Source organism: Limanda limanda, chromosome 22 (genome assembly GCF_963576545.1).
Source record: "Limanda limanda chromosome 22, fLimLim1.1, whole genome shotgun sequence".
NCBI lineage: Eukaryota > Metazoa > Chordata > Actinopteri > Pleuronectiformes > Pleuronectidae > Limanda > Limanda limanda.
Genome location: NC_083657.1, coordinates 4,973,554 through 4,996,623, shown reverse-complemented (window position 1 = coordinate 4,996,623; position 23,070 = coordinate 4,973,554). Strand labels below are relative to the sequence as shown.

Below are 23,070 nucleotides of genomic sequence, written 5' to 3'. Positions count from 1 at the left end.
TGAATAATGTGGATCTCCTCAGCCGGTCTGACTCAGACTCTGAACAGCCGAAGACTCTCTACTCTACAGTTACATCTTCATATCAACTCTCAACATATAAAAAAAACGTGACAAATTCCAGCTCTCCACTTTAGCAGGAGGCGTTCGGACACATCTGGTTTGATCCGATCCAAGGATCACATGAAGCTGCTGCAAAAACAGGAAACACGTAAAAAGAAATGTTAAAGGGAGTTTTACAACAAGCTGGACAAATCCGCAGATCGTAGATCGTACATACAGTCACTAATCGTCTTTATATACAGTCACTGATCGTCATTATATAAGGTCAGAACGGGTTCGTACAGAGAGTAAAGTTTTTTTGGTGTCGTGTTTTTAAACCTCTGTCTGCAGTGTATTTTTAAACCCAGCTCCTGGCAGCTCCCGCAGACGAACAAAGCTCTGACAGCCGCCTCACAATGAACACTGAACATTTCCCTCTGATCCAAAACACCCACTGAACTGTGGTCCTGCGCCAACATCCTGTTCTCCACTGGATCCCTGACAAACCAGACTCCAGCCCCGGTGCCCATTTTCTCAACAAAACCGAAACGAAGCCTGAAATCTGAAAAAAGCACAAAAAAAAAGCTTCTCGGGGAAATGGTCAGAACCGAAACCCCGGCCAAGGAAATCATTTCCTCGAGCACAAAGAAAGTCTCGAGTGCGGTGAAAAGGTTGGAATCAAATCGGAGTCGTGGTCCACTCGCAGAGACGGAGGCTAGAAGCGTTTCCAAGCGACGCCGCTGCCAAACGTGGTCTGGGCCTCGCAGGCAGAACGTCCCGAGCAAAGCGACGGCCAATAAAATCCTCTCATTAAGCGTTGGGCCGAGCAGCAGGGGACGGGGGGGGGGGGACTTGGCAGCGGCCGGACACAGACGACGCCTCAAACACCGGGAAACCGTCTCCTTTTTGTTGGAGGGAAAAACGCAACGGTTCCAGGCGCTTTAATCTGAGGACGATGGACTTTGGTGCTTTGTGGAATGTTGCTTCTCTGTGGCTCAAAGGAAAAACAAGAAGTGGGTCAACGAGTCGACAAAACTTCGAACATGAAACCTGCTCAGAGTTTTCGATTAGAGATAAACCATCTGAAGGCAAAACCCATGACTCATCGCAAAAATAGGAGGATTCCAAGTTCTGACCACAAACCAGTCCAGCATCACGTCACACTGAACCTGAGTGGGGGGGGGGGAGATTTGATTGGTTCCTGGGAAATGATTTCGAGTAATTACAGACACTAACTGGTAATTAAGCCGCTGAGTGTGATCATTACCAGCGTAAATTGCTGGAAAATCGTCCGTCGCCGTGACGACATCCAACAATCAAAAAAAAATCAATTCAAAGCAAACACAAATGATTCTGATGAAAATAGGACAAGTGAAGTAATCACAGAACTGAACCGTTGGTCTGGTTTAGGAGGTTTGGTTCTTGGTTCTATGACTTTATAACTTTATGCAGTTGAATGATGCATTATGGGAAAAATATTCTTCAGACTTTGACAGTTTGAGACATATATAAAAAAAATGCTATGTCTCAATGCTCTGACCCGAAGCAGGAGGCAGGTCCGATCCACAAAGAACTGGATTTGAAAAACTGGAGGAAAACACCCACAGGCAGGAAGTAGAGACAACAGAAACACATGAGGAAGGTCAGAATTTCAAAATAAAACAGGAAACATACGATAACCCAAAAAATCTTAATACAGAAACCCAGGTCAATAAACCAAAGAAGACCTCCAGAGCTCGGGGGTCAGGGGTCAGGGCGGAATCATAACAAAGGCTCCACAGGTGAACCACAGCAACACGGACCAAAGGAGGCCTGAATTAGTTTTGTGTTACTAATAATTAGCAAACACACCGTCCAACTTCACACGTTCACTAAACACGTACGTCAGAGCCGGGAGGAAACCCAACAGGTTTTAATGTAGTTTTAAAAAAGGTTAAATAACAACAACAACTCTTAAACCCCTCACACGTTGCCCCCCCCCCGCTTCAGTCTTCACTTGAGTGTCATCCAACCAAATTACATTTCATGCACGTACAATTTATTTGCATTTTAAAATACAAACGGAGCGTAGTTGAACACGCTGGAACTCGAGGGCCTCTCGTCGGTCCCCGGTGGGATTGAACGAACGTGAATCGCAAATGAAGGCAAATAGAAAACAGGCGCTTCCTCCCGGCCAATCAGCAGTGAGAACCGAGTGAGGTGAACTGTAGGTGATGGAAAAACAATCAGGAGGAGACGAGCGCCGCAGCAGATAGATTTCAACAACACGCTGCTTAATATAAGTTTTAATGGATAGTGGGGGTGGGGTGGGGGGGGGGGGGGGGGGGGGTTGGTGGACGCTGAGGCTTCACAAGAGCGACTCATGAATAATGATAATGATAACAAACACAGCGTTTCCTGTTTACAGGACAATCAAGACGCTGTTTTAGTCGGATGTATAAACTGAATGTGAATGTGTCTCTTTCATGTAGGAGCCGAACATGTGGAGGAGGGGGAGGAGGAGTGCAACGCCACACGTTGACCCCGTGACCTCCGCTGGTTTAGCACCACACGCAATTATGTTTCTACAGTGAGGAGCTGCGGGTTGTGACGGTGGAGCCGTTCAGATCCACAGCTGGAGACCAACTGATTACTGACCAATTAGAAAACAGGCTGAATGCTGTTCACGACAGATGCTGGAGGCTCGCAGGTTCGATCCCGGAGCCACGTCACCGCCGCTGCTCCGAGGTGACGTACGACCGCCAAGTACACGAGGATTAGACAAGAGGCTGCTGGAATAAACAGAGGAGGATGTGATCACGTGTTTCAAACATGGAAATCACATGAAATTAATTGTTATATAGAGGAAGAAAAAAGATGACCAGTGACTGTTTATAAAGACGATCTATGACTGTTTATAAAGATGACCAGTGACTGTATATATAGATGATCTATGACTGTATATATAGATGATCTATGACTGTATATAAAGATGATCTATGACTGTATATAAAGATGATCTATGACTGTATATAAAGATGACCAGTGACTCTATATAAAGACGATCTATGACTCTATATAAAGACGACCAGTGACTGTATATACAGACAACCAGTGACTGTATATAAAGATGATCTATGACTGTATATAAAGACAACCAGTGACTGTATATAAAGACAAACAGTAACTGTTTATAAAGACAAACAGTGACTGTATATAAAGACGATCTATGACTGTATATAAAGACAACCAGTGACTGTATATAAAGACGACCAGTCACTGTTTATAAAGACAAACAGTGACTGTATATAAAGACGACCAGTCACTGTATATAAAGACGATCTATGACTGTATATATAGATGATCTATGACTGTATATAAAGATGACCAGTGACTGTATATAAAGACAAACAGTGACTGTTTATAAAGACAAACAGTGACTGTATATAAAGACGACCAGTGACTGTATATAAAGACGATCTATGACTGTATATATAGATGATCTATGACTGTATATAAAGATGACCAGTGACTGTATATAAAGACAAACAGTGACTGTATATAAAGACAAACAGTGACTGTTTATAAAGACAAACAGTGACTGTATATAAAGACGATCTATGACTGTATATAAAGACAACCAGTGACTGTATATAAAGACGATCTATGACTGTATACATAGATGATCTATGACTGTATATAAAGATGACCAGTGACTGTATATAAAGACGATCTATGACTGTATATATAGATGATCTATGACTGTATATAAAGATGATCAGTGACTGTATATAAAGACAAACAGTGACTGTATATAAAGATGACCAGTGACTGTTTATAAAGACAAACAGTGACTGTATATAAAGACGATCTATGACTGGATATACAGACAACCAGTGACTGTATATAAAGACGATCTATGACTGGATATACAGACAACCAGTGACTGTATATAAAGACGATCTATGACTGGATATACAGACAACCAGTGACTGTATATAAAGACAACCAGTGACTGTATATAAAGACGATCTATGACTGGATATACAGACAACCAGTGACTGTATATAAAGACAAACAGTGACTGTATATAAAGACGATCTATGACTGTATATATAGATGATCTATGACTGTATATATAGATGATCTATGACTGTATATAAAGACAACCAGTAACTGTATATAAAGACGATCTATGACTGTATATATAGATGATCTATGACTGTATATAAAGACAACCAGTAACTGTATATAAAGACGATCTATAACTGTATATAAAGACGATCTATGACTGTATCTAAAGACGACCAGTGACTGTATATATAGATGATCTATGACTGTATATATAGATGATCTATGACTGTATATAAAGATGATCTATGACTGTATATATAGATGATCTATGACTGTATATAAAGACGACCAGTGACTGTATATAAAGATGATCTATGACTGTATATCAAGATGATCTATTACTGTATATAAAGATGACCAGTGACTCTATATAAAGACGATCTATGACTGTATATAAAGACAAACCAGTGACTGTATATAAAGACAAACCAGTGACTGTATTAAGTATTGTATATAAAACTAGATAAACAATCTATATCAACACTTGTTTTGTTCTCTGAAGTTCTAACTGGTGTTTTTGTATTGTGATTGTACCATAAAATATATCTTTCTATTTATATATATATATCTATAAAGCAAATCAGCCCCTCGCCTGTATCATCACCTCGACAGTCCAGACTTTAAACGATCTCAAGGTCGCTTTGTTTTTTTCCAGCTTGTTAAAAACAAAATTACTTCTAATTCTCGACTCCTCTGGAGATTTGCAGCCGCTCTTATTAAATCTGAGTGATTGTAGTTGTAATGAGGTTTATTCCCCAGATCAGAGTAAACACTGTATGTTATTTATTCGTCCTAATTATCCAGCAGTGCGGATACAGTTGTATTTAATAATTCTTGTTTCTGTCTTTAATGTTTGATTGTGACAGTTGAGGTCACACAATGTACCAGATGAACACACAATGTACCAGATGAACACACTGCATCAGAACAGCACAACTTTCAAGACAAATAAAAATCACACTCCAGCATCTATTCATTTATATATGTCCCAACGATATAAATCATTTACGTCGTTGGGACCTTATATGACTCACTGCTCTGATCGGTATGTTTCCACATATTTCTGTGTGTGTGTGTGTGTGTGTGTGTGTGTGTGTGTGTGTGTGTGTGTGTGTGGTGACAAATTATTGATGTTTTCCTGGCTGCAGCAGCGACTGTGGGACTGACTGACACGTTTCACACTGAGCTGAGCCTGAGGGGACGTTTGTTGGTCCTGAAATCTGTCAGAGTCACAGCAGGAGAAAAACACTCTCGCCTGAGGAAAGTGACGGGACAAGCTGCAGCAGCATCGGAGTGGGGGGGCGGGGGGCTGTAGTGACGATCACAGCAGGAGGATTTACAGTCGGAAATTTTGTTCAAACATGCAGCAGGGAGGGGTGACTGCCATAGAAAACATCCAGTGCTGCTATTTCTCTTACTGTGATGTCCAATATTCTTATTATTGTGGCCCAACTAGGGTTGCAAAGGGGCGGAAAGTTTCCGGTAAATTTCTGGAAACTTTCCGGAAACTTTCCATGGGAATTTTGGCTCGGTAAGTTTCGATGATATTACTGGTGAAAATATATTAGCATGCTGATTGAGGATTGTTCATCTGTTCATCTAGCCTATTTCCATTCATTTATCCATCAATTGTAAAATATGTTTACAGACGATTCCAATTGTTTGGCTAACTATTTATATCTCTGGCATTGCATTAGTGTTTTTTACAAACTTTTTTCTCATCTTATTCTACAGAACAATGCCACGTGCACTATCTCATGTGTGGAGACATTTCACCCCATCCAATGTAGAAGGAAAGGCTGTGTACCTTTGCAAATACTGTGCAAAGACCTATGTTAAGAATGACACAACGATGCAGAAGCATATAGTCAAGTGGCCAAAGTTTCCTCAGGGCTCAAATCAGCCTATGACAAAACAAAATGTTTATATCTATGTCTGTATATGACAAGGTAAATACAGTTAGTATAAATTACCCACAACATTTCCAGTTTATTCCCGTTAATTCCCGTATATTCCCGTTTATTCCCGTTAATTCCCGTATATTCCCGTTAATTCCCGTATATTCCCGTTAATTCCCATGGAAAGTTTCCAACTTTGAATATTCCCGGAATTTTGCAACCCTAGGCCCAACATATCCCATGATTGCTAGGCGACGGCTGTAAGGGTGCGACTGGGTCCTCTGGAGGGTGAGGCCCCCCGGACTGAGACACAGGTTGTGTTACCAAACCTGGACAAGATGGCTGCAGTCAATGGGAACAAGCTTTTTGAATAATCTACGATTTTAGAGATTATCTCATGAAGAAAAGTGAAGATTGATGCTTGTGAGATGTGTTGCAGCATGATGTGTGTTTTTATAAAAATCTTTTTCTCTTATTCCCTCTCGGTTGTATTGTTGTATACGTGTTTTTTTATATTGTGTGTACGTGATGAGTGCTCATCACGTGCGGATTGGATCCGACACTGCACAGTCATGGTGGATGTCGAGGTCACAGAGGACGAGCACAACATGTGTGTGTGTCCGTGTGGAGCCGTGGGAGACGGGTGTTACACGTCCGGGTTCGCTGGCAGGAAACAGATGGATGACATCTCTCCCGGCTGGAGGAAGAAAAACACGAGCACCCGCCGCTGCAGGGCCCAGTCGTCACGGACGTCCTGTCCTCCGTTTATTCTCCTTCGGAAAAGTCAAAAGTGAATTATTGTTTTATTTAAAGTTCCGACAATCTATTTCTCTCGTGCGGCCGCAGCCAGATGAGCCGAGGCCGAGCGACTGTGTGACTGTGTGACCTACATTCCAACCATTAACTGAATCAATTTGAGTTTCACTGCAACAGTTACGGGTCAGTTTGTATCTCAACTCATTCCAGCATCAGCTCAGATGTTTCTGTTTGTCACAGTCAAGTATTTTTTCAGTTGCACATTTGCTAAGATAACATTTTAAATGAAATAAACAATAAGAGGGAGTACGTTCTTCAGTTTATTGTGTTAGCAGTGAGGTTGTCCTATAGACGATTGATTTGTTTTTTCTCTCTGACATTTCCTCACTTGACAGTCGAGTATTATAGCAATCGGAAGATATTTCTATTAGAACACGTTACAGATTCCGTGGTTTTAACTCCAACGTCGAAGCTCATGAACACACTGAACACAAACTCTCTCCCTCTCTTGATCTCCAGCTTTTAATTTCTCTGTTAGAACACAAAGCACCGACTCTGCATCCTCAGGTTTGATAATCATGTTAAATCAGGTCAAACCAAACTCAATCTTGGCCCAAATAAACAATGCGATGAGTTGTTTTTTTTTAAATCGTACATTACTTTGAGTAATAACCAGTTCTCTCAGGGCAGCGACTCTTTCATTCTGTCCCTTGCCCTAAGTTAAATATGTCCTCATGGGAAATCGCTCAGAATGATCATAATATAAACCCCTGATGTGGCCGAGCGCCTGAGATCGACTCGCTCCAGCTGCTGAGTCATTACGCTGCTGAGTGAAATTGGAATCCAGTGCTGGGGGATTAGAGGTCAAAGCCATTGACTCTGCTCTCTCATACCAACCATTATCCCATCAACTCCGGTCACCTGGGACTATATGGACTGAAACAAACTATTACTCTGTCTCCACTCTGTGCGGCCCCTGTCGCCCTCCATCTTCATCCTCCACCTCCTCCCTTCAATTCATCCCAGAGGGTTTTCCAATGAAACGCCTTTATCGTTTGATGTTTTTCCTCTTATCCTGTGTTTGATCCGCTCTACCACCGCGCCTCTTCCCTCTAACAACAGTCAATTCCCACAAATGGAACACGAGCACACTCGTCGGAGCTCACGCTGATTTGACGGCGATTGCGATCAGCAGCGTTTTCATCTGAGATGTTTCAGGAGGAAGTGGAGACGTGTCGTCCATCTTTATTCACAGTCCAACAGCAACTGAGCACGAACCACAACACGCGGCTGATAATGCAACAGAGTTAAAGTACACAAACTGGTTAATATTCTGTAACCACAACATAACATGACTCATATATTTATTTATCTGCCCGTTGTTTTGTTGGCGTCTCATCCTCGCTGACTTTTAAATTTCAGAAAGTCGAGGAGAGTAAAAATCTGCTGAATGTGGTTTTTCCTCGTGCTGCATGTCTTCAAGCTGCGTCGCCACGGAGCCCAGTGAGCTCTCAAAGGCAATTCATTGTTTGAAAATAAACGAATTAAAATCTGAAATAGAAACGCAAACCGAGCAAATCGACCTTGGTAGTGTCACAGTCTCACCATGAGGGCCCAGCTTTACTGTTAAAAGGAGAATGTGTTTATACAACATTTGGGTTAGACATTGATAATGGTTCATTATTATTTTATTTATCATTAATTAGTATTATTTGATCTGTTATATAGTTTGATCTTAAAGGTTCAGTGTGTAGAATTCAGTGACATCTAGTGGTGAAGCTGAACACCTCAGTCTGGGATACTGTAAAAAAAAAACATGGCTGCCTCCGTAGAGAGCGGACACTCTTCAGTGGCTTTGCTTCAATTTGCTTGTTTCCTTTGATACGTTTCTGTTTTAAATTTAAAGGTGCTCTCTAAAGTGTTATACTTATAAAGTTATTATCATCATAAGTGGAAAAGAGTTTTCCAACTTTATTTAGTTTATATCTACAAATCATTGACTAGTGACGTGTTTGTTTTGCAGCATGAGACAATAAACTTTCAGCTCAGAAATGAGTGTGATGACAAAACAATATTTAAATACTAATCAGAGCTCTCACTAGGGTTGCAAAGGGGCGGAAAGTTTCTGGTAAATTTCCGGAAACTTTCCGGAAACTTTCCATGGGAAGTTTGGCTCGGGAATTTGGGGAATTTTGAAAAAAAAAAAAATACGCAAATTAAACGCTGAGCAATAAAAACATCATTCAAAACTCTATTTTAAAGATGTATGGAACGTTGAGTTTCAACCCTCCACTGTGCATTCTTCCATCACATGCACAGATAATTCCCAGCATCCTTCACTCTACAGCAGGGCTATTGAGGCCTGCTGTAGAGTGAAGGACTAGTCAGGTAAGTTTCCATGATATTACTGGGGAAAATATATTAGCATGCTGATTGAGGATTGTTCATCTGTTCATCTAGCCTATTTCCATTCATTTATCCATCAATTGTAAAATATTTAACAGACGATTCCAATTGTTTGGCTAACTATTTATATCTCTGGCATTGCATTAGTGTTTTTTTACAAACTTTTTTCTCTTCTTATTCTACAGAACAATGCCACGTGCACTCTCTCATGTGTGGAGACATTTCACCCCATCCAATGTAGAAGGAAAGGCTGTGTACATTTGCAAATACTGTGCAAAGACCTATGTTAAGAATGACACAACGATCCTGAAGCATAGAGTCAAGTGCCCAAAGTTTCCTCAGGGCTCAAATCAGCCTATGACACAACAAAATGTTTATATTTATGTCTGTATATGACAAGGTAAATACAGTTAGTATAAATTACCCACAACATTTCCAGTTTATTCCCGTTAATTCCCGTATATTCCCGTTAATTCCCGTATATTCCCGTTAATTCCCATGGAAAGTTTCCAACTTTGAATATTCCCGGAATTTTGCAACCCTAGCTCTCACACACACACACACACACACACACAGACACACACAGAGTAAGAAAGAGCCCAGGCGTGTTTGTGCTTGAGGATGATCAGTTGTTGGGTCCGGTCCAACACTTTGTGCTTGGTTACACTCACTCACACAGTTGATATTTACACAGAATTACACAATACACAGCGTTACAGTCATGGTACAAAGCAGTTTTACATTCATGTTTCGTAAAGGTCGAGCAGCGTCATGTCCTGTCACCAACCTCGTCAGGAGAGGAGCTGGAGATCTGTCCCCCCCCCCCAGCACACGCTAACCCTTATGATGCATGTTCATACCCATCATATTGAACAGTTTATTACTGTAGGGGGCAGTAATGAGCCGAATGTGGCGATGTGTCGATATGCTAGCTGTTGGGCAAAAGTTATTCACGAACAGAAACTCTACAAGACAAAAATTATAATTTATTATCTGCTGCGCCGCCATTTCTGAAAACATCAGAGGATTTATATTTACGGAATAGTGGAATAATTCAAATTAATTTGATTGATGTTCTAGTTCAAACTGTAATTAAAATACCGAGCAAGTTTAAAACTGGACGGCAAAAATAACAATAACAATCCTCGAGTCTGTTGAGAAGAAAGCACAATGACGTATCCATGCAATGCATTGTGGGATAGCTTTGGGGATTCAGAGCACACGAGGTGACGTCAAACTCTGTCTGGAAACCTGCGTTTGACCCATTTCCTCAACGTGACGCTGTAAAAAACTGTAAAATCGACCAACTCAAAAATCCAGAGGTTTCAACACATCGAGCTGCTGTTGTTGAACTAAAGCACGTTATGGTTTATTATTCAATTTAATCTGAAAAATCATGCCCCAGAAAATGATTCAGGTGGACACAGTCAAACACACGGTCGAAGCACCGACAAGATGGAACTGTCTTTTTGTGAGGAATCATTGTGACTCTGAACTCCGTCCAAAACAGAACAGAACAGAACAGAACAGATAGAACTTATAACTCTTATTATTTTCCGTCCGTCCCGAGAGACGCCATTTCTGTCTCGTTGAGGCGTGTGAGTTCGTAAAGGAAGAGAGCGAGCGGCTGAAACCAGGATGGCGATCGACAGCTGGCGAGGTTCGGAGGGAAGGGAACCGGGGGATTGTGGGATTTTGGCTTGGGCGAGGCAGAGATGGAGAGAGAGAGAGAGAGAGAGAGAGAGAGAGAGGATCTGCTGGTCGAGGGATTTAAAGATGAAAAGACGAGCACGGGGACAAACAGACCAAGTCCAAATATCATTTAGGATTTTATCTGCAGGGTCTGATCCTCTCTAACAACACAGTTTAAACTTTACTCTCTTTCTAATTCACTTTCCTATCCCGCAGTTTAAACTACTACCCCCCCCACCCCCCCCCCCACCCCTCCTCCCTGGAACGTTCATTAACAGGAGCAAAGTGTTTTTTCGGCTCGCGATGATGACACGACTCCAGCCAGAGGTGAACTGAGACTTATAATTACAATATGCTAATTCAACTTTAAAAACCCTGAAACAAAATGACCTTTGGTGATAACAGTTTAAATGAGAAATTGAACTCTCGCAATGTGACAATTACAGATAGAACCGCTGTTTGCCGAACGCACGAGTGGAACCGCAGCTGTAGGTGTTGTTGGAAATTAACCGACAGGGAAATGGAACTTTGATCTGTTTTCACCCGGGTTCGTTGGTTTAATCCTCCGCAGGATGGAGCAAAACCCGCAGAACGGATTTCCACGGAACTCGCCGGGAGGATGCGACACAAACTCATTAAAGTTTGGATCCAGACAAATTGGCAGATCCAGGAATTTTTATTATCGCTGACTTGAATATTGCAAGAAATGGCATTTTTCCCACGTGAATAACTTGTGGCTCTTGATGGAAGAAAAAATGGCTGAATGAATGCAGTAGGCAGCGACCACAAGGGGGCGCTGCAACAGGGAAGGCACTATTTTTGCTCATTGCTGCTCATCGTTGGATATGGAAACACACGGAGCCTTCTGTCCGAAACTCTGAGTTGTGTTCGCTCCGTCCTTATTCTCGAGCGTCTTCTGAAAGTTTAATGAGACAGAAGAAACTGAGCAGTACCACCATCATAGGACAGGAGGAGTAACTCTCTCAAAGGGGATATTGCCTTGATGGAGCTTTAACTCAGAGCCTCCGCGTCGAGAGCAGAAGCCAAAAGTTGTTCTAATTATTTTTAAAAAGACCTTTTGCCGTCCAAAGGGTCATTAAAAAATAATAAGTACAACTTTCGCCGTCCGTCTGTTCGGCCGATCTGTACGAGGCCAAGACATCAGTGGACTTTGATGGGCGGCTCGACGGATGTGCCCACAGGTGGAGGGGGGGGTGGGGTGGGGGGGCGGGTTGGCAGAGCAGCGTCTGGAGCTTCTCTGGCGACTTGGAAAACTAATTGAAATGTGTTTTGGACACAAACTAGATGCAGTAGATTCTGTCCCGTGTGTTCGAGCCCCGGGTCCAGAACTCTGCTCCTTCTGATGCTCCACTCACACAGAGAGAGAAGGGAACTCTTAAATTCATCCCTCGCTTCTCCAAGTTTCTCTTCCTCAGTCTGAACTTCTCCGATTTCACACAGAAACTCCTGCTGCTGAGCGACCTGCTGCCTGTAGGGGGAGCTGTGTGACCTCCTCATGTCAGGGTCAGGGGGTCGTGAGCTCACAAGATGGAGCCACACATAGATTTATATATAAAGACTAGATGTCTCGTCTGCGTTGCCGGTCAACGGAGCCGGACGTCACCACATGGCGGCCATCTTGTAGCGGTAAATAACCATAACTTGCTCAATTTTTCAACCGATTTTGAAACGGTCTGGTTTGTTATAAACGTCAGAGATGAAGTTATGACACTGCATAAATTATAATTTTTTTTAGAAAACATAATTATTCCTAAGTATGCAGTGTCATAACTTTATAACAAACCAGACCGTTTCAAAATCGGTTGAAAATTGAGCGAGTTATGGTTATTTACCAACACAATGTTATGGGTCAGCGAGCAACCTCTGGCAAGATGGCCGCCATGTGGTGACGTCCGGCTCCATAGATATCATATATAAAGGCTAGATGTCTCGCCTGCGTTGCCGGCCAACGGAGACGAATGTCCGTACGTGGCGGCCATCTTGCTAGGGGGCAGCACGCTCACCCATAACATTGTGTTGCTAAATAACCATAACTTGCTCAATTTTCAACCGATTTTTAAACGGTTTGGTTTGTTATAAACGTCAGAGATGTAGATGTGACACTGCATACTTATGAATAATTATGTTATTTTAAAAAAAAAATGAATAATTTATGCAGTGTCATAACTACATCTCTGACGTTTATAACGAACCAGACCGTTTCAAAATCGGTTGAAAATTGAGCAAGTTATGGTTATTTACCAACACAATGTTATGGGTCAGCGAGCAACCTCTGGCAAGATGGCCGCCATGTGGTGACGTCCGGCTCCATAGATGTCATATATAAAGGCTAGATGTCTCGCCTGCGTTGCCGGCCAACGGAGACGAATGTCCGCACGTGGCGGCCATCTTGCTAGGGGGCAGCACGCTCACCCATAACATTGTGTTGGTAAATAACCATAACTTGCTCAATTTTCAACCGATTTTTAAACGGTTTGGTTTGTTATAAACGTCAGAGATGTAGATATTGCACTGCATACTTATGAATAATTATGTTATTTTCAAAAAAAAATGAATAATTTATGCAGTGTCATAACTACATCTCTGACGTTTATAACGAACCAGACCGTTTCAAAATCGGTTGAAAATTGAGCAAGTTATGGTTATTTACCAACACAATGTTATGGGTGAGCGAGCTGCCCCCTAGCAAGATGGCCGCCATGTGGTGACGTTCCGGCTCCGTCGAACGAGACATCTAGTCTTTATATATAAATCTATGGATCCACACATCTGGTGCTGAAGTTGCATTGTGGGTAATTTAGGCAAACCAGGTGTCGAACGGTCGAAGAACATCTGGATTGAATCACTTGAGGAGCCGGAGGGAGTTCGCGCCGAGCAGATCCAAACTTTTTTTTTTGAACTTATGAAGCTAAAACGAGCTGATCTGACTTCAGTGAAATAGAAAAAAGAAGTGAAATAAACGACTTGAGCATAATTCGTGTTTGAGAGCTCTCTCTCTCTCTCTCTCTCTCTCTCTCTCTCTCTTTCTCTCGCCTCATTATCTCTCTCATCCCTCCTGATCCTCTCCTCTCTGTCCTTCATCAACGTAAAAGGAAAAACAAAGCGTCTCCTATTTTTAAATCCCAGTCAGTTATATTCAGACCACTCTCTCTCTCTCTCTCTCTCTCTCCCCTCTTAGTCTCCCCCTCTCTCCACCTCCGTTCCTCCTCCGCCTCCTGCTTTGCTTTGTTTTTTGCAGAACAATGCACATCAAACACATTTCGTGACGTAACAATGTGGGAGATTTCACAAATCTTGCATCATGCATCCGTGAACCCGTCCAAACTTGATCTCTCTCTCTCTTTCCGCTGCCTCTCTGAATGGTTGGGACCCGGTTCCCCGGAGCCTTCAGTTTCACTCGCTCCTAAGGGAACATGTGGACAATCGGCTGCCATCAGCGCTCGTTAGAGACTCGCAGCGCAGCCCCGTGTTCCGACCTGTCGTCCGTGAAGCCGCGTGTGGGATGGAGGCGGAGTTAAGCCCTGCGTTTGGGCGTTTGTTGAATCAGTTAAACAATCGTGGTTTCGTGTTAAACGTCCGGTCGACTCCGGATCTGTTTCCTCTTCGCTCGGTAAAGTTCAAACGGAGGTTTTCAGTCTCGGAGGAAAACATTTTGAGTTGTCGGCGTCCTCCTGTGATTGGTCGAGCAGAACCGGACTCGTTCTGTTCTCCTGTCGTTCTCTGTCTAATCCCTGCTTCGGATTCCAGAACTCTCTTTAATCCCTCCTCGTCCTCCTCCTCCTCCTCCTCTCACTCTGTCGTTTCTATTTCCTCCTTCTTCTTTATCCGTCTCTCTCTGTCTCCCGGTGGAATCTCGTCTTCTTCTCGTTTGTCTATTGTCGTCGTGGGAACAATACGATTTCCCCGACGCTGATTCTCTCTTCTCCTTCCTGCCTCCTGTAATCTCTTGATCATCCGTCTTGTCATCTCCTCTCCTCCATCGCCCCCCCCACCCGCCTCTCCCTCCGCCGCTCACACGTCGGTGGCGCTCAGGTGGGCCGGCGCCACGTCCTGGGTCTCCAGCACGATCTTCTCCGCCCTCCCTCCTCCTCCTCCTCCTCCTCCTCCTCCTCCCCCTCCCCCGGCGGGGTGAATGCTGTCCAGCCGGCTGCCCCTCCCCCGCTCGCCCCCCCGGTGACACTTGAAGACGGCGAGGAAGGCGGCGCGGTAGTTGCTGTTCATCCAGCCGTACAGCAGCGGGTTGGCGAAGGTGGAGCACATGGCGATCACGTGGAAGACGGTGTAGAGCAGCCGGTAGTCGCGCATGTCCAGCACGGTGCTGTAGAGGTCGGTGGCGAGCTGGAAGGCGTGCAGCGGCAGCCAGCTGACGGCGAACACCACCACCATGGTCACCAGCATCTTGGTGGTCTTGCGGCGGCGGCGGTGGCGGTCCGAGCCGGCCTTGCTGGTGTTGCAGGTCTCCGCCGGGCTGACGTGGGCGCGCAGCTTGGACCAGATGCGGGCGTAGGCGAAGGAGATGATGGACAGCGGCAGGAAGTACTGCAGGATCACCATGGAGACGCTGTAGACCGTGCCGTCGGTGCTCTTCCCCGGCCACTTCTCCATGCACACCTGGGATGAAACACACACATTTGGAATATAATTTTAAGAGATTAACTTTGTTTAGTTAGGTCTAATTTATATATATATTTTTTATTTAGTGTCTTAAGGTTTAAGTGAGTTTGCGTTTAGAGCTCGTTGAGTCTTTCTGAGATAAAACACACGATGATTAAAAAATAATGTTAGTTTCATTTATTTCTGATCTTGGCACTGAATATATTTAATTGGATTCAGTTACAGATTGAAACAGTTTCCGCGGAGGACAAAGTTTCTCCCGCGAATGAAAGGACGTGAATAAAGCAGGAGGGAGGAGGAGAAGAACAGAAAGACAGGGAGGATAGAAGGGCGAGGGATGAAAGGAGAGAGGGATGGAAAGAGACAAAGATGAAAGAGACGGAGAAGAGAGGAGGGGTACGAGGGGCAGCGAGGATCGAGCGCGATGATCAAAGCCACGTGTGAGAAAGAGATAGGAATGAAGTGTTTGATAGTGAAACATGGTGTTACAGGTGTGTGTGTGTGTGTCTGTGAGTGTGTGTGTGTGTGTGTGTGTGTGTGTGTGTGTGTACCGGTATGCTGTGTCCGGGCTCCACAGTGAAGTAGCTGTACTCTCTGAAGATGGCCAGCGGACTGGCCAGCACGGCGCTCAGCACCCACGTCAACGCTATCACACCGAAACACACGTCCTTACGCATCCTGGTCTCCAGGTGGTACACAATACACCTGCAACACAAAACACACACACAGGTTTGTGCCGCTATCCTTTCCAGGACATTGCATTAACTTCAATTCATCCGTGGACAGCCTCAGCAAATCCTTATAATTACCCACGTACACATTAATAATATTTTTTCACTGAAGTTTAGAAAAAACAGTTTTTAGCTGTGAACGCCTGAACTCACCTGTGTCGGTCCAGGGCGATGACGTTGAGCGTCACCGTGGAGACGTGCACGGCGAGCCCCTGGGCGTAGGGCACCAGGAAGCAGAGGGTGCTGCCCAGCTTCCACTCCTCCTGCAGCGTGTAGACCAGGGTGAAGGGGAGGCACAGCGTGTTGACCAGCAGGTCGGCTGCAGGAGACGGACACACGAACAGATTCTTCCTTCAGACGGAAGTCCAACACATTCGTTGTCTTTCACAGACGCATAAACATAAATGTACAAACATCAACATCTTATCGTCCGATTGTCCAACGAGGGACGAGGGGGACGGAGGCGGGCGAGAGACAAACACACAAACAGAGAAACAAACTGAACCAACAAAGCTGAACACCGATTGGCTGAAGAGACCACGAGCAACAGACAGAGACAGGAAGTGAAGCAACAACCGACAAACAAGAGTAAACAAAACATGAAGAGACCATTTTCCAACAAGTCACACTTCTATTTTTGAGAATTATAAACATAAAGACAAGTCTAAAATCAGAATCGTCCCAAAAAATGTATCATACAATTAAAACTTGGATGAGTGATGTGAAACGTGTTATTCGTTAATCAAAACATTTGTACAGCGCTCAAATTTCACCTTGTGCCAGTTTCATGTCCACAGCGCCCCCTGCTGGTGCTAGTGTTAATGTACTTGGTGTCCTATTAAAACAGATTATTTAAAACCGTTAATCCGTGGCGTTGAAACACATCCTGTTTTTAAATAAGACGAATGAACCAGTGAGTCACAGCAGCTGCTGCCGTCAAAACAACTGGTGAGTCATCAGAGAGAGAGAGAGAGAGAGAGAGAGTAGAGAGAGAGAGAGAGAGAGACGCCATCTGCTCCGACAGCTGCCAACACACAGCAGGTCACATGATCAGTTGAATCAACATCTGCAGATACATGTCTCTGACCGTCAACGTGCACAAACACTGTCCACCTCATCCTTCGCTCCTACGACGATGTTTAACTTTCCTCTTTCTACGAGTAAACTAATCCAGAGAAGAGAAGCTGCAGCTCGAGAAGCGTCTTCAGAACTGTCCTGGATGTTGATTGGTGTTCACAGCAGCCAATAGCTCTGAGTGTTCCTCACGCCCTCTTGTGGCAGTCGACGGTAACCAGCAGCTCAACACGGAGCCTAGTGATGACAGCTCGCTCTCTGTTGAGGACGACTTCTCTCCACCTTCGTCTTCGCCTGCGGATTCAACCGATGAATCTGAAGGTGTAGGTCCCGGTGCTCCGGTCGCTAACTGTCAGAATCTATAATCACAGGAGGAGGAAGATGAAAACACCTAAAAGCTTCCTGCTGTTTTCTCACCACGGACATTCTGAGGAGCTTTTACTCCCACGTGGTTCTGTGGGCTCCCGTGCGGCCCCTCAGGAGCGTGTACCACTTGAAAGTCTGAAAGCAGCTTTGGAATCTAACCCTGCTGTGATCGGGCCGCCTGCCGCTCGGATTGATCGGCGTCTGGTCGATGTGTCGCAGCTGCGGCCGCTGTGAAGGAATCCTGCTGTTAGGTGTGACCACCTGGGGGCGCTGATGTCCCTGTAGGGGAGGCAGACTGTAAACCGTCTGAGTCACATCAGTGAGAGAGGATTCAACTCCGAGGTCATCGTGACAGAAGGAGATAAAAACGCAGAATCGTGGCGTTCTGCTTCCTTTCTTTGGCTCTCTTTCAAGCCAAAGAAAGAGAGAGAGAAGGGTGGGGGGGGGGCATGAGGAAGATAAAACTGTCGTTCCTCCGAAAAATACTAACCATGAGGTTTCGACAGTTAACTGAAGAACTTCTGGTCAGAGGAGAAGAAGACAAAACACAGACTGAGAGAACTAATGATTTCACGAGGATCGGCCGAGTGAGTCAACTGTTTATCACAGGATCTCTGCTCCTTTTTATATCCGGGGGAATCGAACCGGCAACCTTCTGGCCGCTATCGTTCTACATCCCTGCACATTTCACATCACATCAATCACACTCTCTCTCTCGATCTTTACACTCCGGGCTTCGGCAGCAGGAGAAGAATGAACATGTTGCCACTAACTAGCAGCTATTAAGACAAAGCAACGCTACCCACAAGGAAAATAACTGGTATGAAGTCGCCATTGTTTTATTACGATTATCATCAAAGTCTACTATCGTTATAATCTTAATTACTTTGTATTTTATTGCGTTGTTTCCCTTCATCAAATTAAACAATAGATTGTAGTGGTGCTACATATCCTGAGAGACGCAACTCGTAAAATACAAAATATATAAAAGAAATGTGCAAAATTGGAAAAAACTGCACTTGGGAATATTTTAATTAGATTTAAATGTGATTAGCTTGAGCGTTACATGAATATATGACGGCTCATTGTCCCATCCTGGATGTTTAATCAACAGAAATACTCAGAATTAAAAAACTTCTGAAAACTCAGGAGGCGAATAAGAAGTTCATTATGTTTTACACAAGGGAGCAGTGTGTGTGTGTGTGTGTGTGTGTGTGTGTGTGTGTATCAATATTAATTACAGTTTTCTCAACTTTCCAGAACAACCAACACTCCAGGCTACACCTACACCCACACACCCAGACACACACGTTTCCTTCTTGCCTAACAGCTGCAGAAGGAAACAAACAAACCAGGAGGTGAATTTTAATTTGGATCCTCGTGGACGGAGCGACGGCCTGAAGGTCGCTGAGTCACGGTAAACAGAATTCTTTATGTACAAAACTTCAGGTTATAGTTTCTAGGTTTCATCGAGGTGATGGACAAACACAAAACAAAAGCAGAAGTTTTTCCTCATTTTAGATTAAAATTGAAAAAACCCAAGGTCGTCTCCGTCCTGCCTGTGACTCCTCGTCTGTGTCCGGCGCTCTGACGACCCCCGAGGGGAACTCATGATCCGTGACACTGGGCTGGATAATGAAAATGTGACCTGACTTGACTTGACGTCTCTATATGGTCGTTTTCATTGTTCGTGACGGATTGTGTCCGGAGGGATTCCCATGAAGCAAAGTGAGTCGACCGATGTGACGCTTCACACATTGTTGTTGTTGTGTTGTTTTTAGTTCACTGATACGAGCTGTGACTCTTTACTGTCGACGCTCGGCAGACGTGTCAGAGTTGTGTTATGTTCTTGTGTTACTGTGCAGCTGATTCTGTTAGTTTGATGAACAGGAAGGAATAACGCTAATGTCTCTCTCCGTGGTGCTGAAGTCCCATCCTGTCTCTCTCCATGCTGCTGAAGTCAGATCTTGTCTCTGTCCGTGGTGCTGAAATCCAATCCTGTCTCTCTCCATGGTGCTGAAGTCAGATCCCGTCTGTCTCTTTGGTGCTGAAGTCAGTTCTTGTCTCTCTCCATGGTGCTGAAGTCAGATCTTGTCTCTGTCCGTGGTGCTGAAATCCAATCCTGTCTCTCTCCGTGGTGCTGAAGTCAGATCCCGTCTGTCTCTATGGTGCTGAAGTCTGATCTTGTCTCTCTCCATGGTGCTGAAGTCAGATCTTGTCTCTGTCCGTGGTGCTGAAATCCAATCCTGTCTCTCTCCGTGGTGCTGAAGTCAGATCCCGTCTGTCTCTATGGTGCTGAAGTCGGATCTTGTCTCTGTCCGTGGTGCTGACGTCGGATCTTGTCTCTCTCCATGGTTCTGAAGTCCGATCTCGTCCCTCTCCATGGTTCTGAAGTCAGATCTTGTCTCTCTCCATGGTGCTGAGGTCAGATCTTGTCTCCCTCCATGGTGCTGAAGTCAGATCTTGTCTCTGTCCGTGGTGCTGAAGTCCGATCCTGTTCGTCTCCATGATGCTGAAGTCAGATCTTGTCTCTGTCCATGGTGCTGAAGTCGGATCTTGTCTCTGTCCATGGTGCTGAAGTTGGATCTTGTCTCTGTCCATGGTTCTGAAATCAGATCTTGTCTCTGTCCGTGGTGCTGAAGTCTGATTCTCTCCCACGTCCATCCATGCTTGTTTATTTGCTCAACACATTTGCTGATACACTTTGTTTGGTTTCCGTGTGAAGGGTTATGATTGAAATGAATGTGCTTCAGGCAGAGCAGCGGTAATTTCCCTCCCACGGAGCCCTGCACCTCTTCACACTCCATTACTTCTCATTGTTTGTGTATCTTATTTGTCAGTTTGTTTGCTGATGAGGTTTAATGATTCTCCTGTTGCGTTGTTTTCATCTTAATTAAATTTATTTATCACTGGGATCATTTTACCCGTTGGTTCATTTATTGCACGTGGCTTCGTTCAGCATGTTTTGATTGAACTTCTCACTTTTAACATTTTAAATTAATACCTTTAATAAAGGGGTTAATTTGAGCACCTGCTCTGAAGCAAAGCAGGTCCACTGTCTAATAAGAAACACGCAGCACTGAGGTGATGTCACGTTTATTATCTGTGTCACAGGGCTGAGCAGATGATGGTTTAGTGTCGTTCATGGCTTCTGTTGTTGGTATTTCAATTCTCGGGGCTGTTCGGGGTGAAAGTTGAGGTCGTCACACGTCATTACTGATCGGCTTAAATGTGCATAAAAGAAGCCGGATAGCAAAACATTTATATCTTTAAAAATCATCACAAGTCACCCTTGCCTTTCCTCTCCCTCTATTTTTGGCTCTCAAAGATCTGTATCATCCTTGTTAGTAAATAAAAAAGGAGAAGAAGGATTAACATGTACATGATGAAGATGCCCCTAGGGATCCTTTTTAAAAAGGTCTTTAAGTGTTTCTTCTCTGTCCTCGCTGAGAAATCTTTTCATATGCTCACACGATCACACGATCACATTTAACATGTAGTTAGAATAAAGACGTGTGAGAGTCAAACATGTGAACAATAAGCGTCGGATTTCTGAGCCACAAAGCAGCAGACAAATCCCAGACATCACAGAGGATGAGCACATAACAACTGACAGATGTTTGAGTCATCCATGTCGACAATCTTCAGACGATACACAAACAAATGCACATGCACACACGCACACAAACAGGTCACCATCTTGGGATGTCAGAGAGCATCTCCCGGCTGCTCTGTCTCCGACAGCATCGGATTAGAAACAGCACAACGTGTGTGTGAACATACCGACAGCCAGGTTAGCGATGAAGAAGTTAGTGACGGTCCGGAGCGTCTTGAAGCGGTAGATGACGTAGATAACCAGAGAGTTACCCAGAACCCCCAGCACGATGATGGTGCTGTAGGCCAGGATCAACACCACCTGTAAACAACAAACATACAAACAAACAAGAACAGCTGTAAACATCTGTCACCGTTTCTGGTACGTACAGGGTCATATTAGTGTCATCACTGTGAATATGTCATCATAGTGTCAGTAGTTGTGTTTATGTACTGTAGATGTGTATGTGTGTAGATGTGTTGTTCCTTTATTCTTTTCTTTCTGTGTCTCACAGATGATTTTTCTTCCAGTGACACAATAGGGTCAAAACTTTAGTTTAAATACTTTGGTTTTGTGATCAAATATCTGTAACATTTTCCCATCAGCCTCAGAGTCACTTTGTGTTTTCTGACTCCACCAAGGAGCTGACATCATCACCTCCGTCTCTTTTGTTTGTTTTTATCTCTTTCTTCAAGATTGTCAAACGGGAATTTTTCACAGATTTTTCAGAGAATAATTCATGAAATAGAGGAATTCTTTCCGTGAGTGAAGTGGATCTGCACATTTTTTACTATTAAGATCATTTTAAAACTTGCCCTGACCTTTATGTTGGTATTGCATCTTGGGTCACGTTAACTTAAGAGGTCGTGGAGCGACCATCTGTCACACACATAGTTAACAGCAGTGTATTCTGATGCTCAGGCAGCAGATCGACATCTCTGCAGTCGGTTTATTTATGTTCTAGCATGATTCACAGCTCAGAGGAGCATCACCTGCCTTCTTTACCCTAAACATATCCATACATATCCATATATATCCATATATATCCATATATACATACATATCTACACCCACATGCCACATCATGGGCCAATCACAAACCAGCGCTCTGGCTTTGATGGACTTGTCAGCCTCTACCTGCACACTCAGCAGCCTGATGGGGTCCTCTGCAAAATTCAAATTCAAAGCCTCGGACAAAAGCGTCGGCAGCACAGGCGGGACGGCGCTGGCATCTGGGTCGTAGTCACGGTAACCGACGTTGCCGAGGTCATCGTCAGACGTGGGCAGGAAGCGGAGCTCGTCCAGTGAGTCGTTGGCTACGCTGACGGCCTCCATATCCAATCATGCGCGTTCGTCCGTCAGAGGCATTTTACAGACACGCACACACACACACACTCACACACACGCACACAATCTCTCACACAGCCTGTGAGACAACAGGGAGACAGAGAAGCAACGGGTGAGGAGAAGGAACATAAACATCCAGAACATCCACAACACAAGAGGCAGGACAGACAGATTCAAGGTCTCCGTCCTCAACTGGGCACTGGTGAAGGACGGAGACACATAGATTGCAGACACATCACAGGATCCTTCATGCTCTGGTACATGTGATGTATTAAGACCTTTTAGAAAACAGCAGTCGAGTGTCTGACAGGTGATTTACAGCGGTGGTCTGCGCTGCGGGTCCCTGATGTAACTCTCTGTTAGCAACGCTCCATCTCTCAGCCCATCAGAATCCACTTAACCTCCGAGCGTCCGCTGC

The 23,070-nt window shown here is 44.3% G+C and overlaps 1 protein-coding gene across 1 annotated transcript; it reads right to left on the bottom strand.

Moving 5' to 3' along the window:
* Positions 1–14,936: 14,936 nt before the first annotated feature.
* Positions 14,937–22,640, bottom strand: npy2rl (neuropeptide Y receptor Y2, like). Its single transcript, XM_061066477.1, has 5 exons — positions 22,443–22,640; positions 21,494–21,626; positions 16,424–16,589; positions 16,091–16,244; positions 14,937–15,536 (listed from the first exon to the last, which is right to left on the bottom strand). Exons 1-5 carry the CDS (start codon positions 22,638–22,640, stop codon positions 14,937–14,939), a joined length of 1,251 nt encoding a protein of 416 aa, XP_060922460.1.
* Between the last annotated feature and the right edge of the window lie 430 nt (positions 22,641–23,070).

Excerpts from the sequence above, each read along its gene's own strand:
- npy2rl (XM_061066477.1), bottom strand. The coding sequence starts at position 22,640 with ATGGAGGCCGTCAGCGTAGCCAACGACTCACTGGACGAGCTCCGCTTC. Across the intron at positions 16,245-16,423 it reads ATCGCCCTGGACCGACACAG|GTGTATTGTGTACCACCTGG; the intron begins GTGAGTTCAGGC and ends TTTGTGTTGCAG. Across the intron at positions 15,537-16,090 it reads AGCCCGGACACAGCATACCG|GTGTGCATGGAGAAGTGGCC; the intron begins GTACACACACAC and ends GTTTCATCCCAG.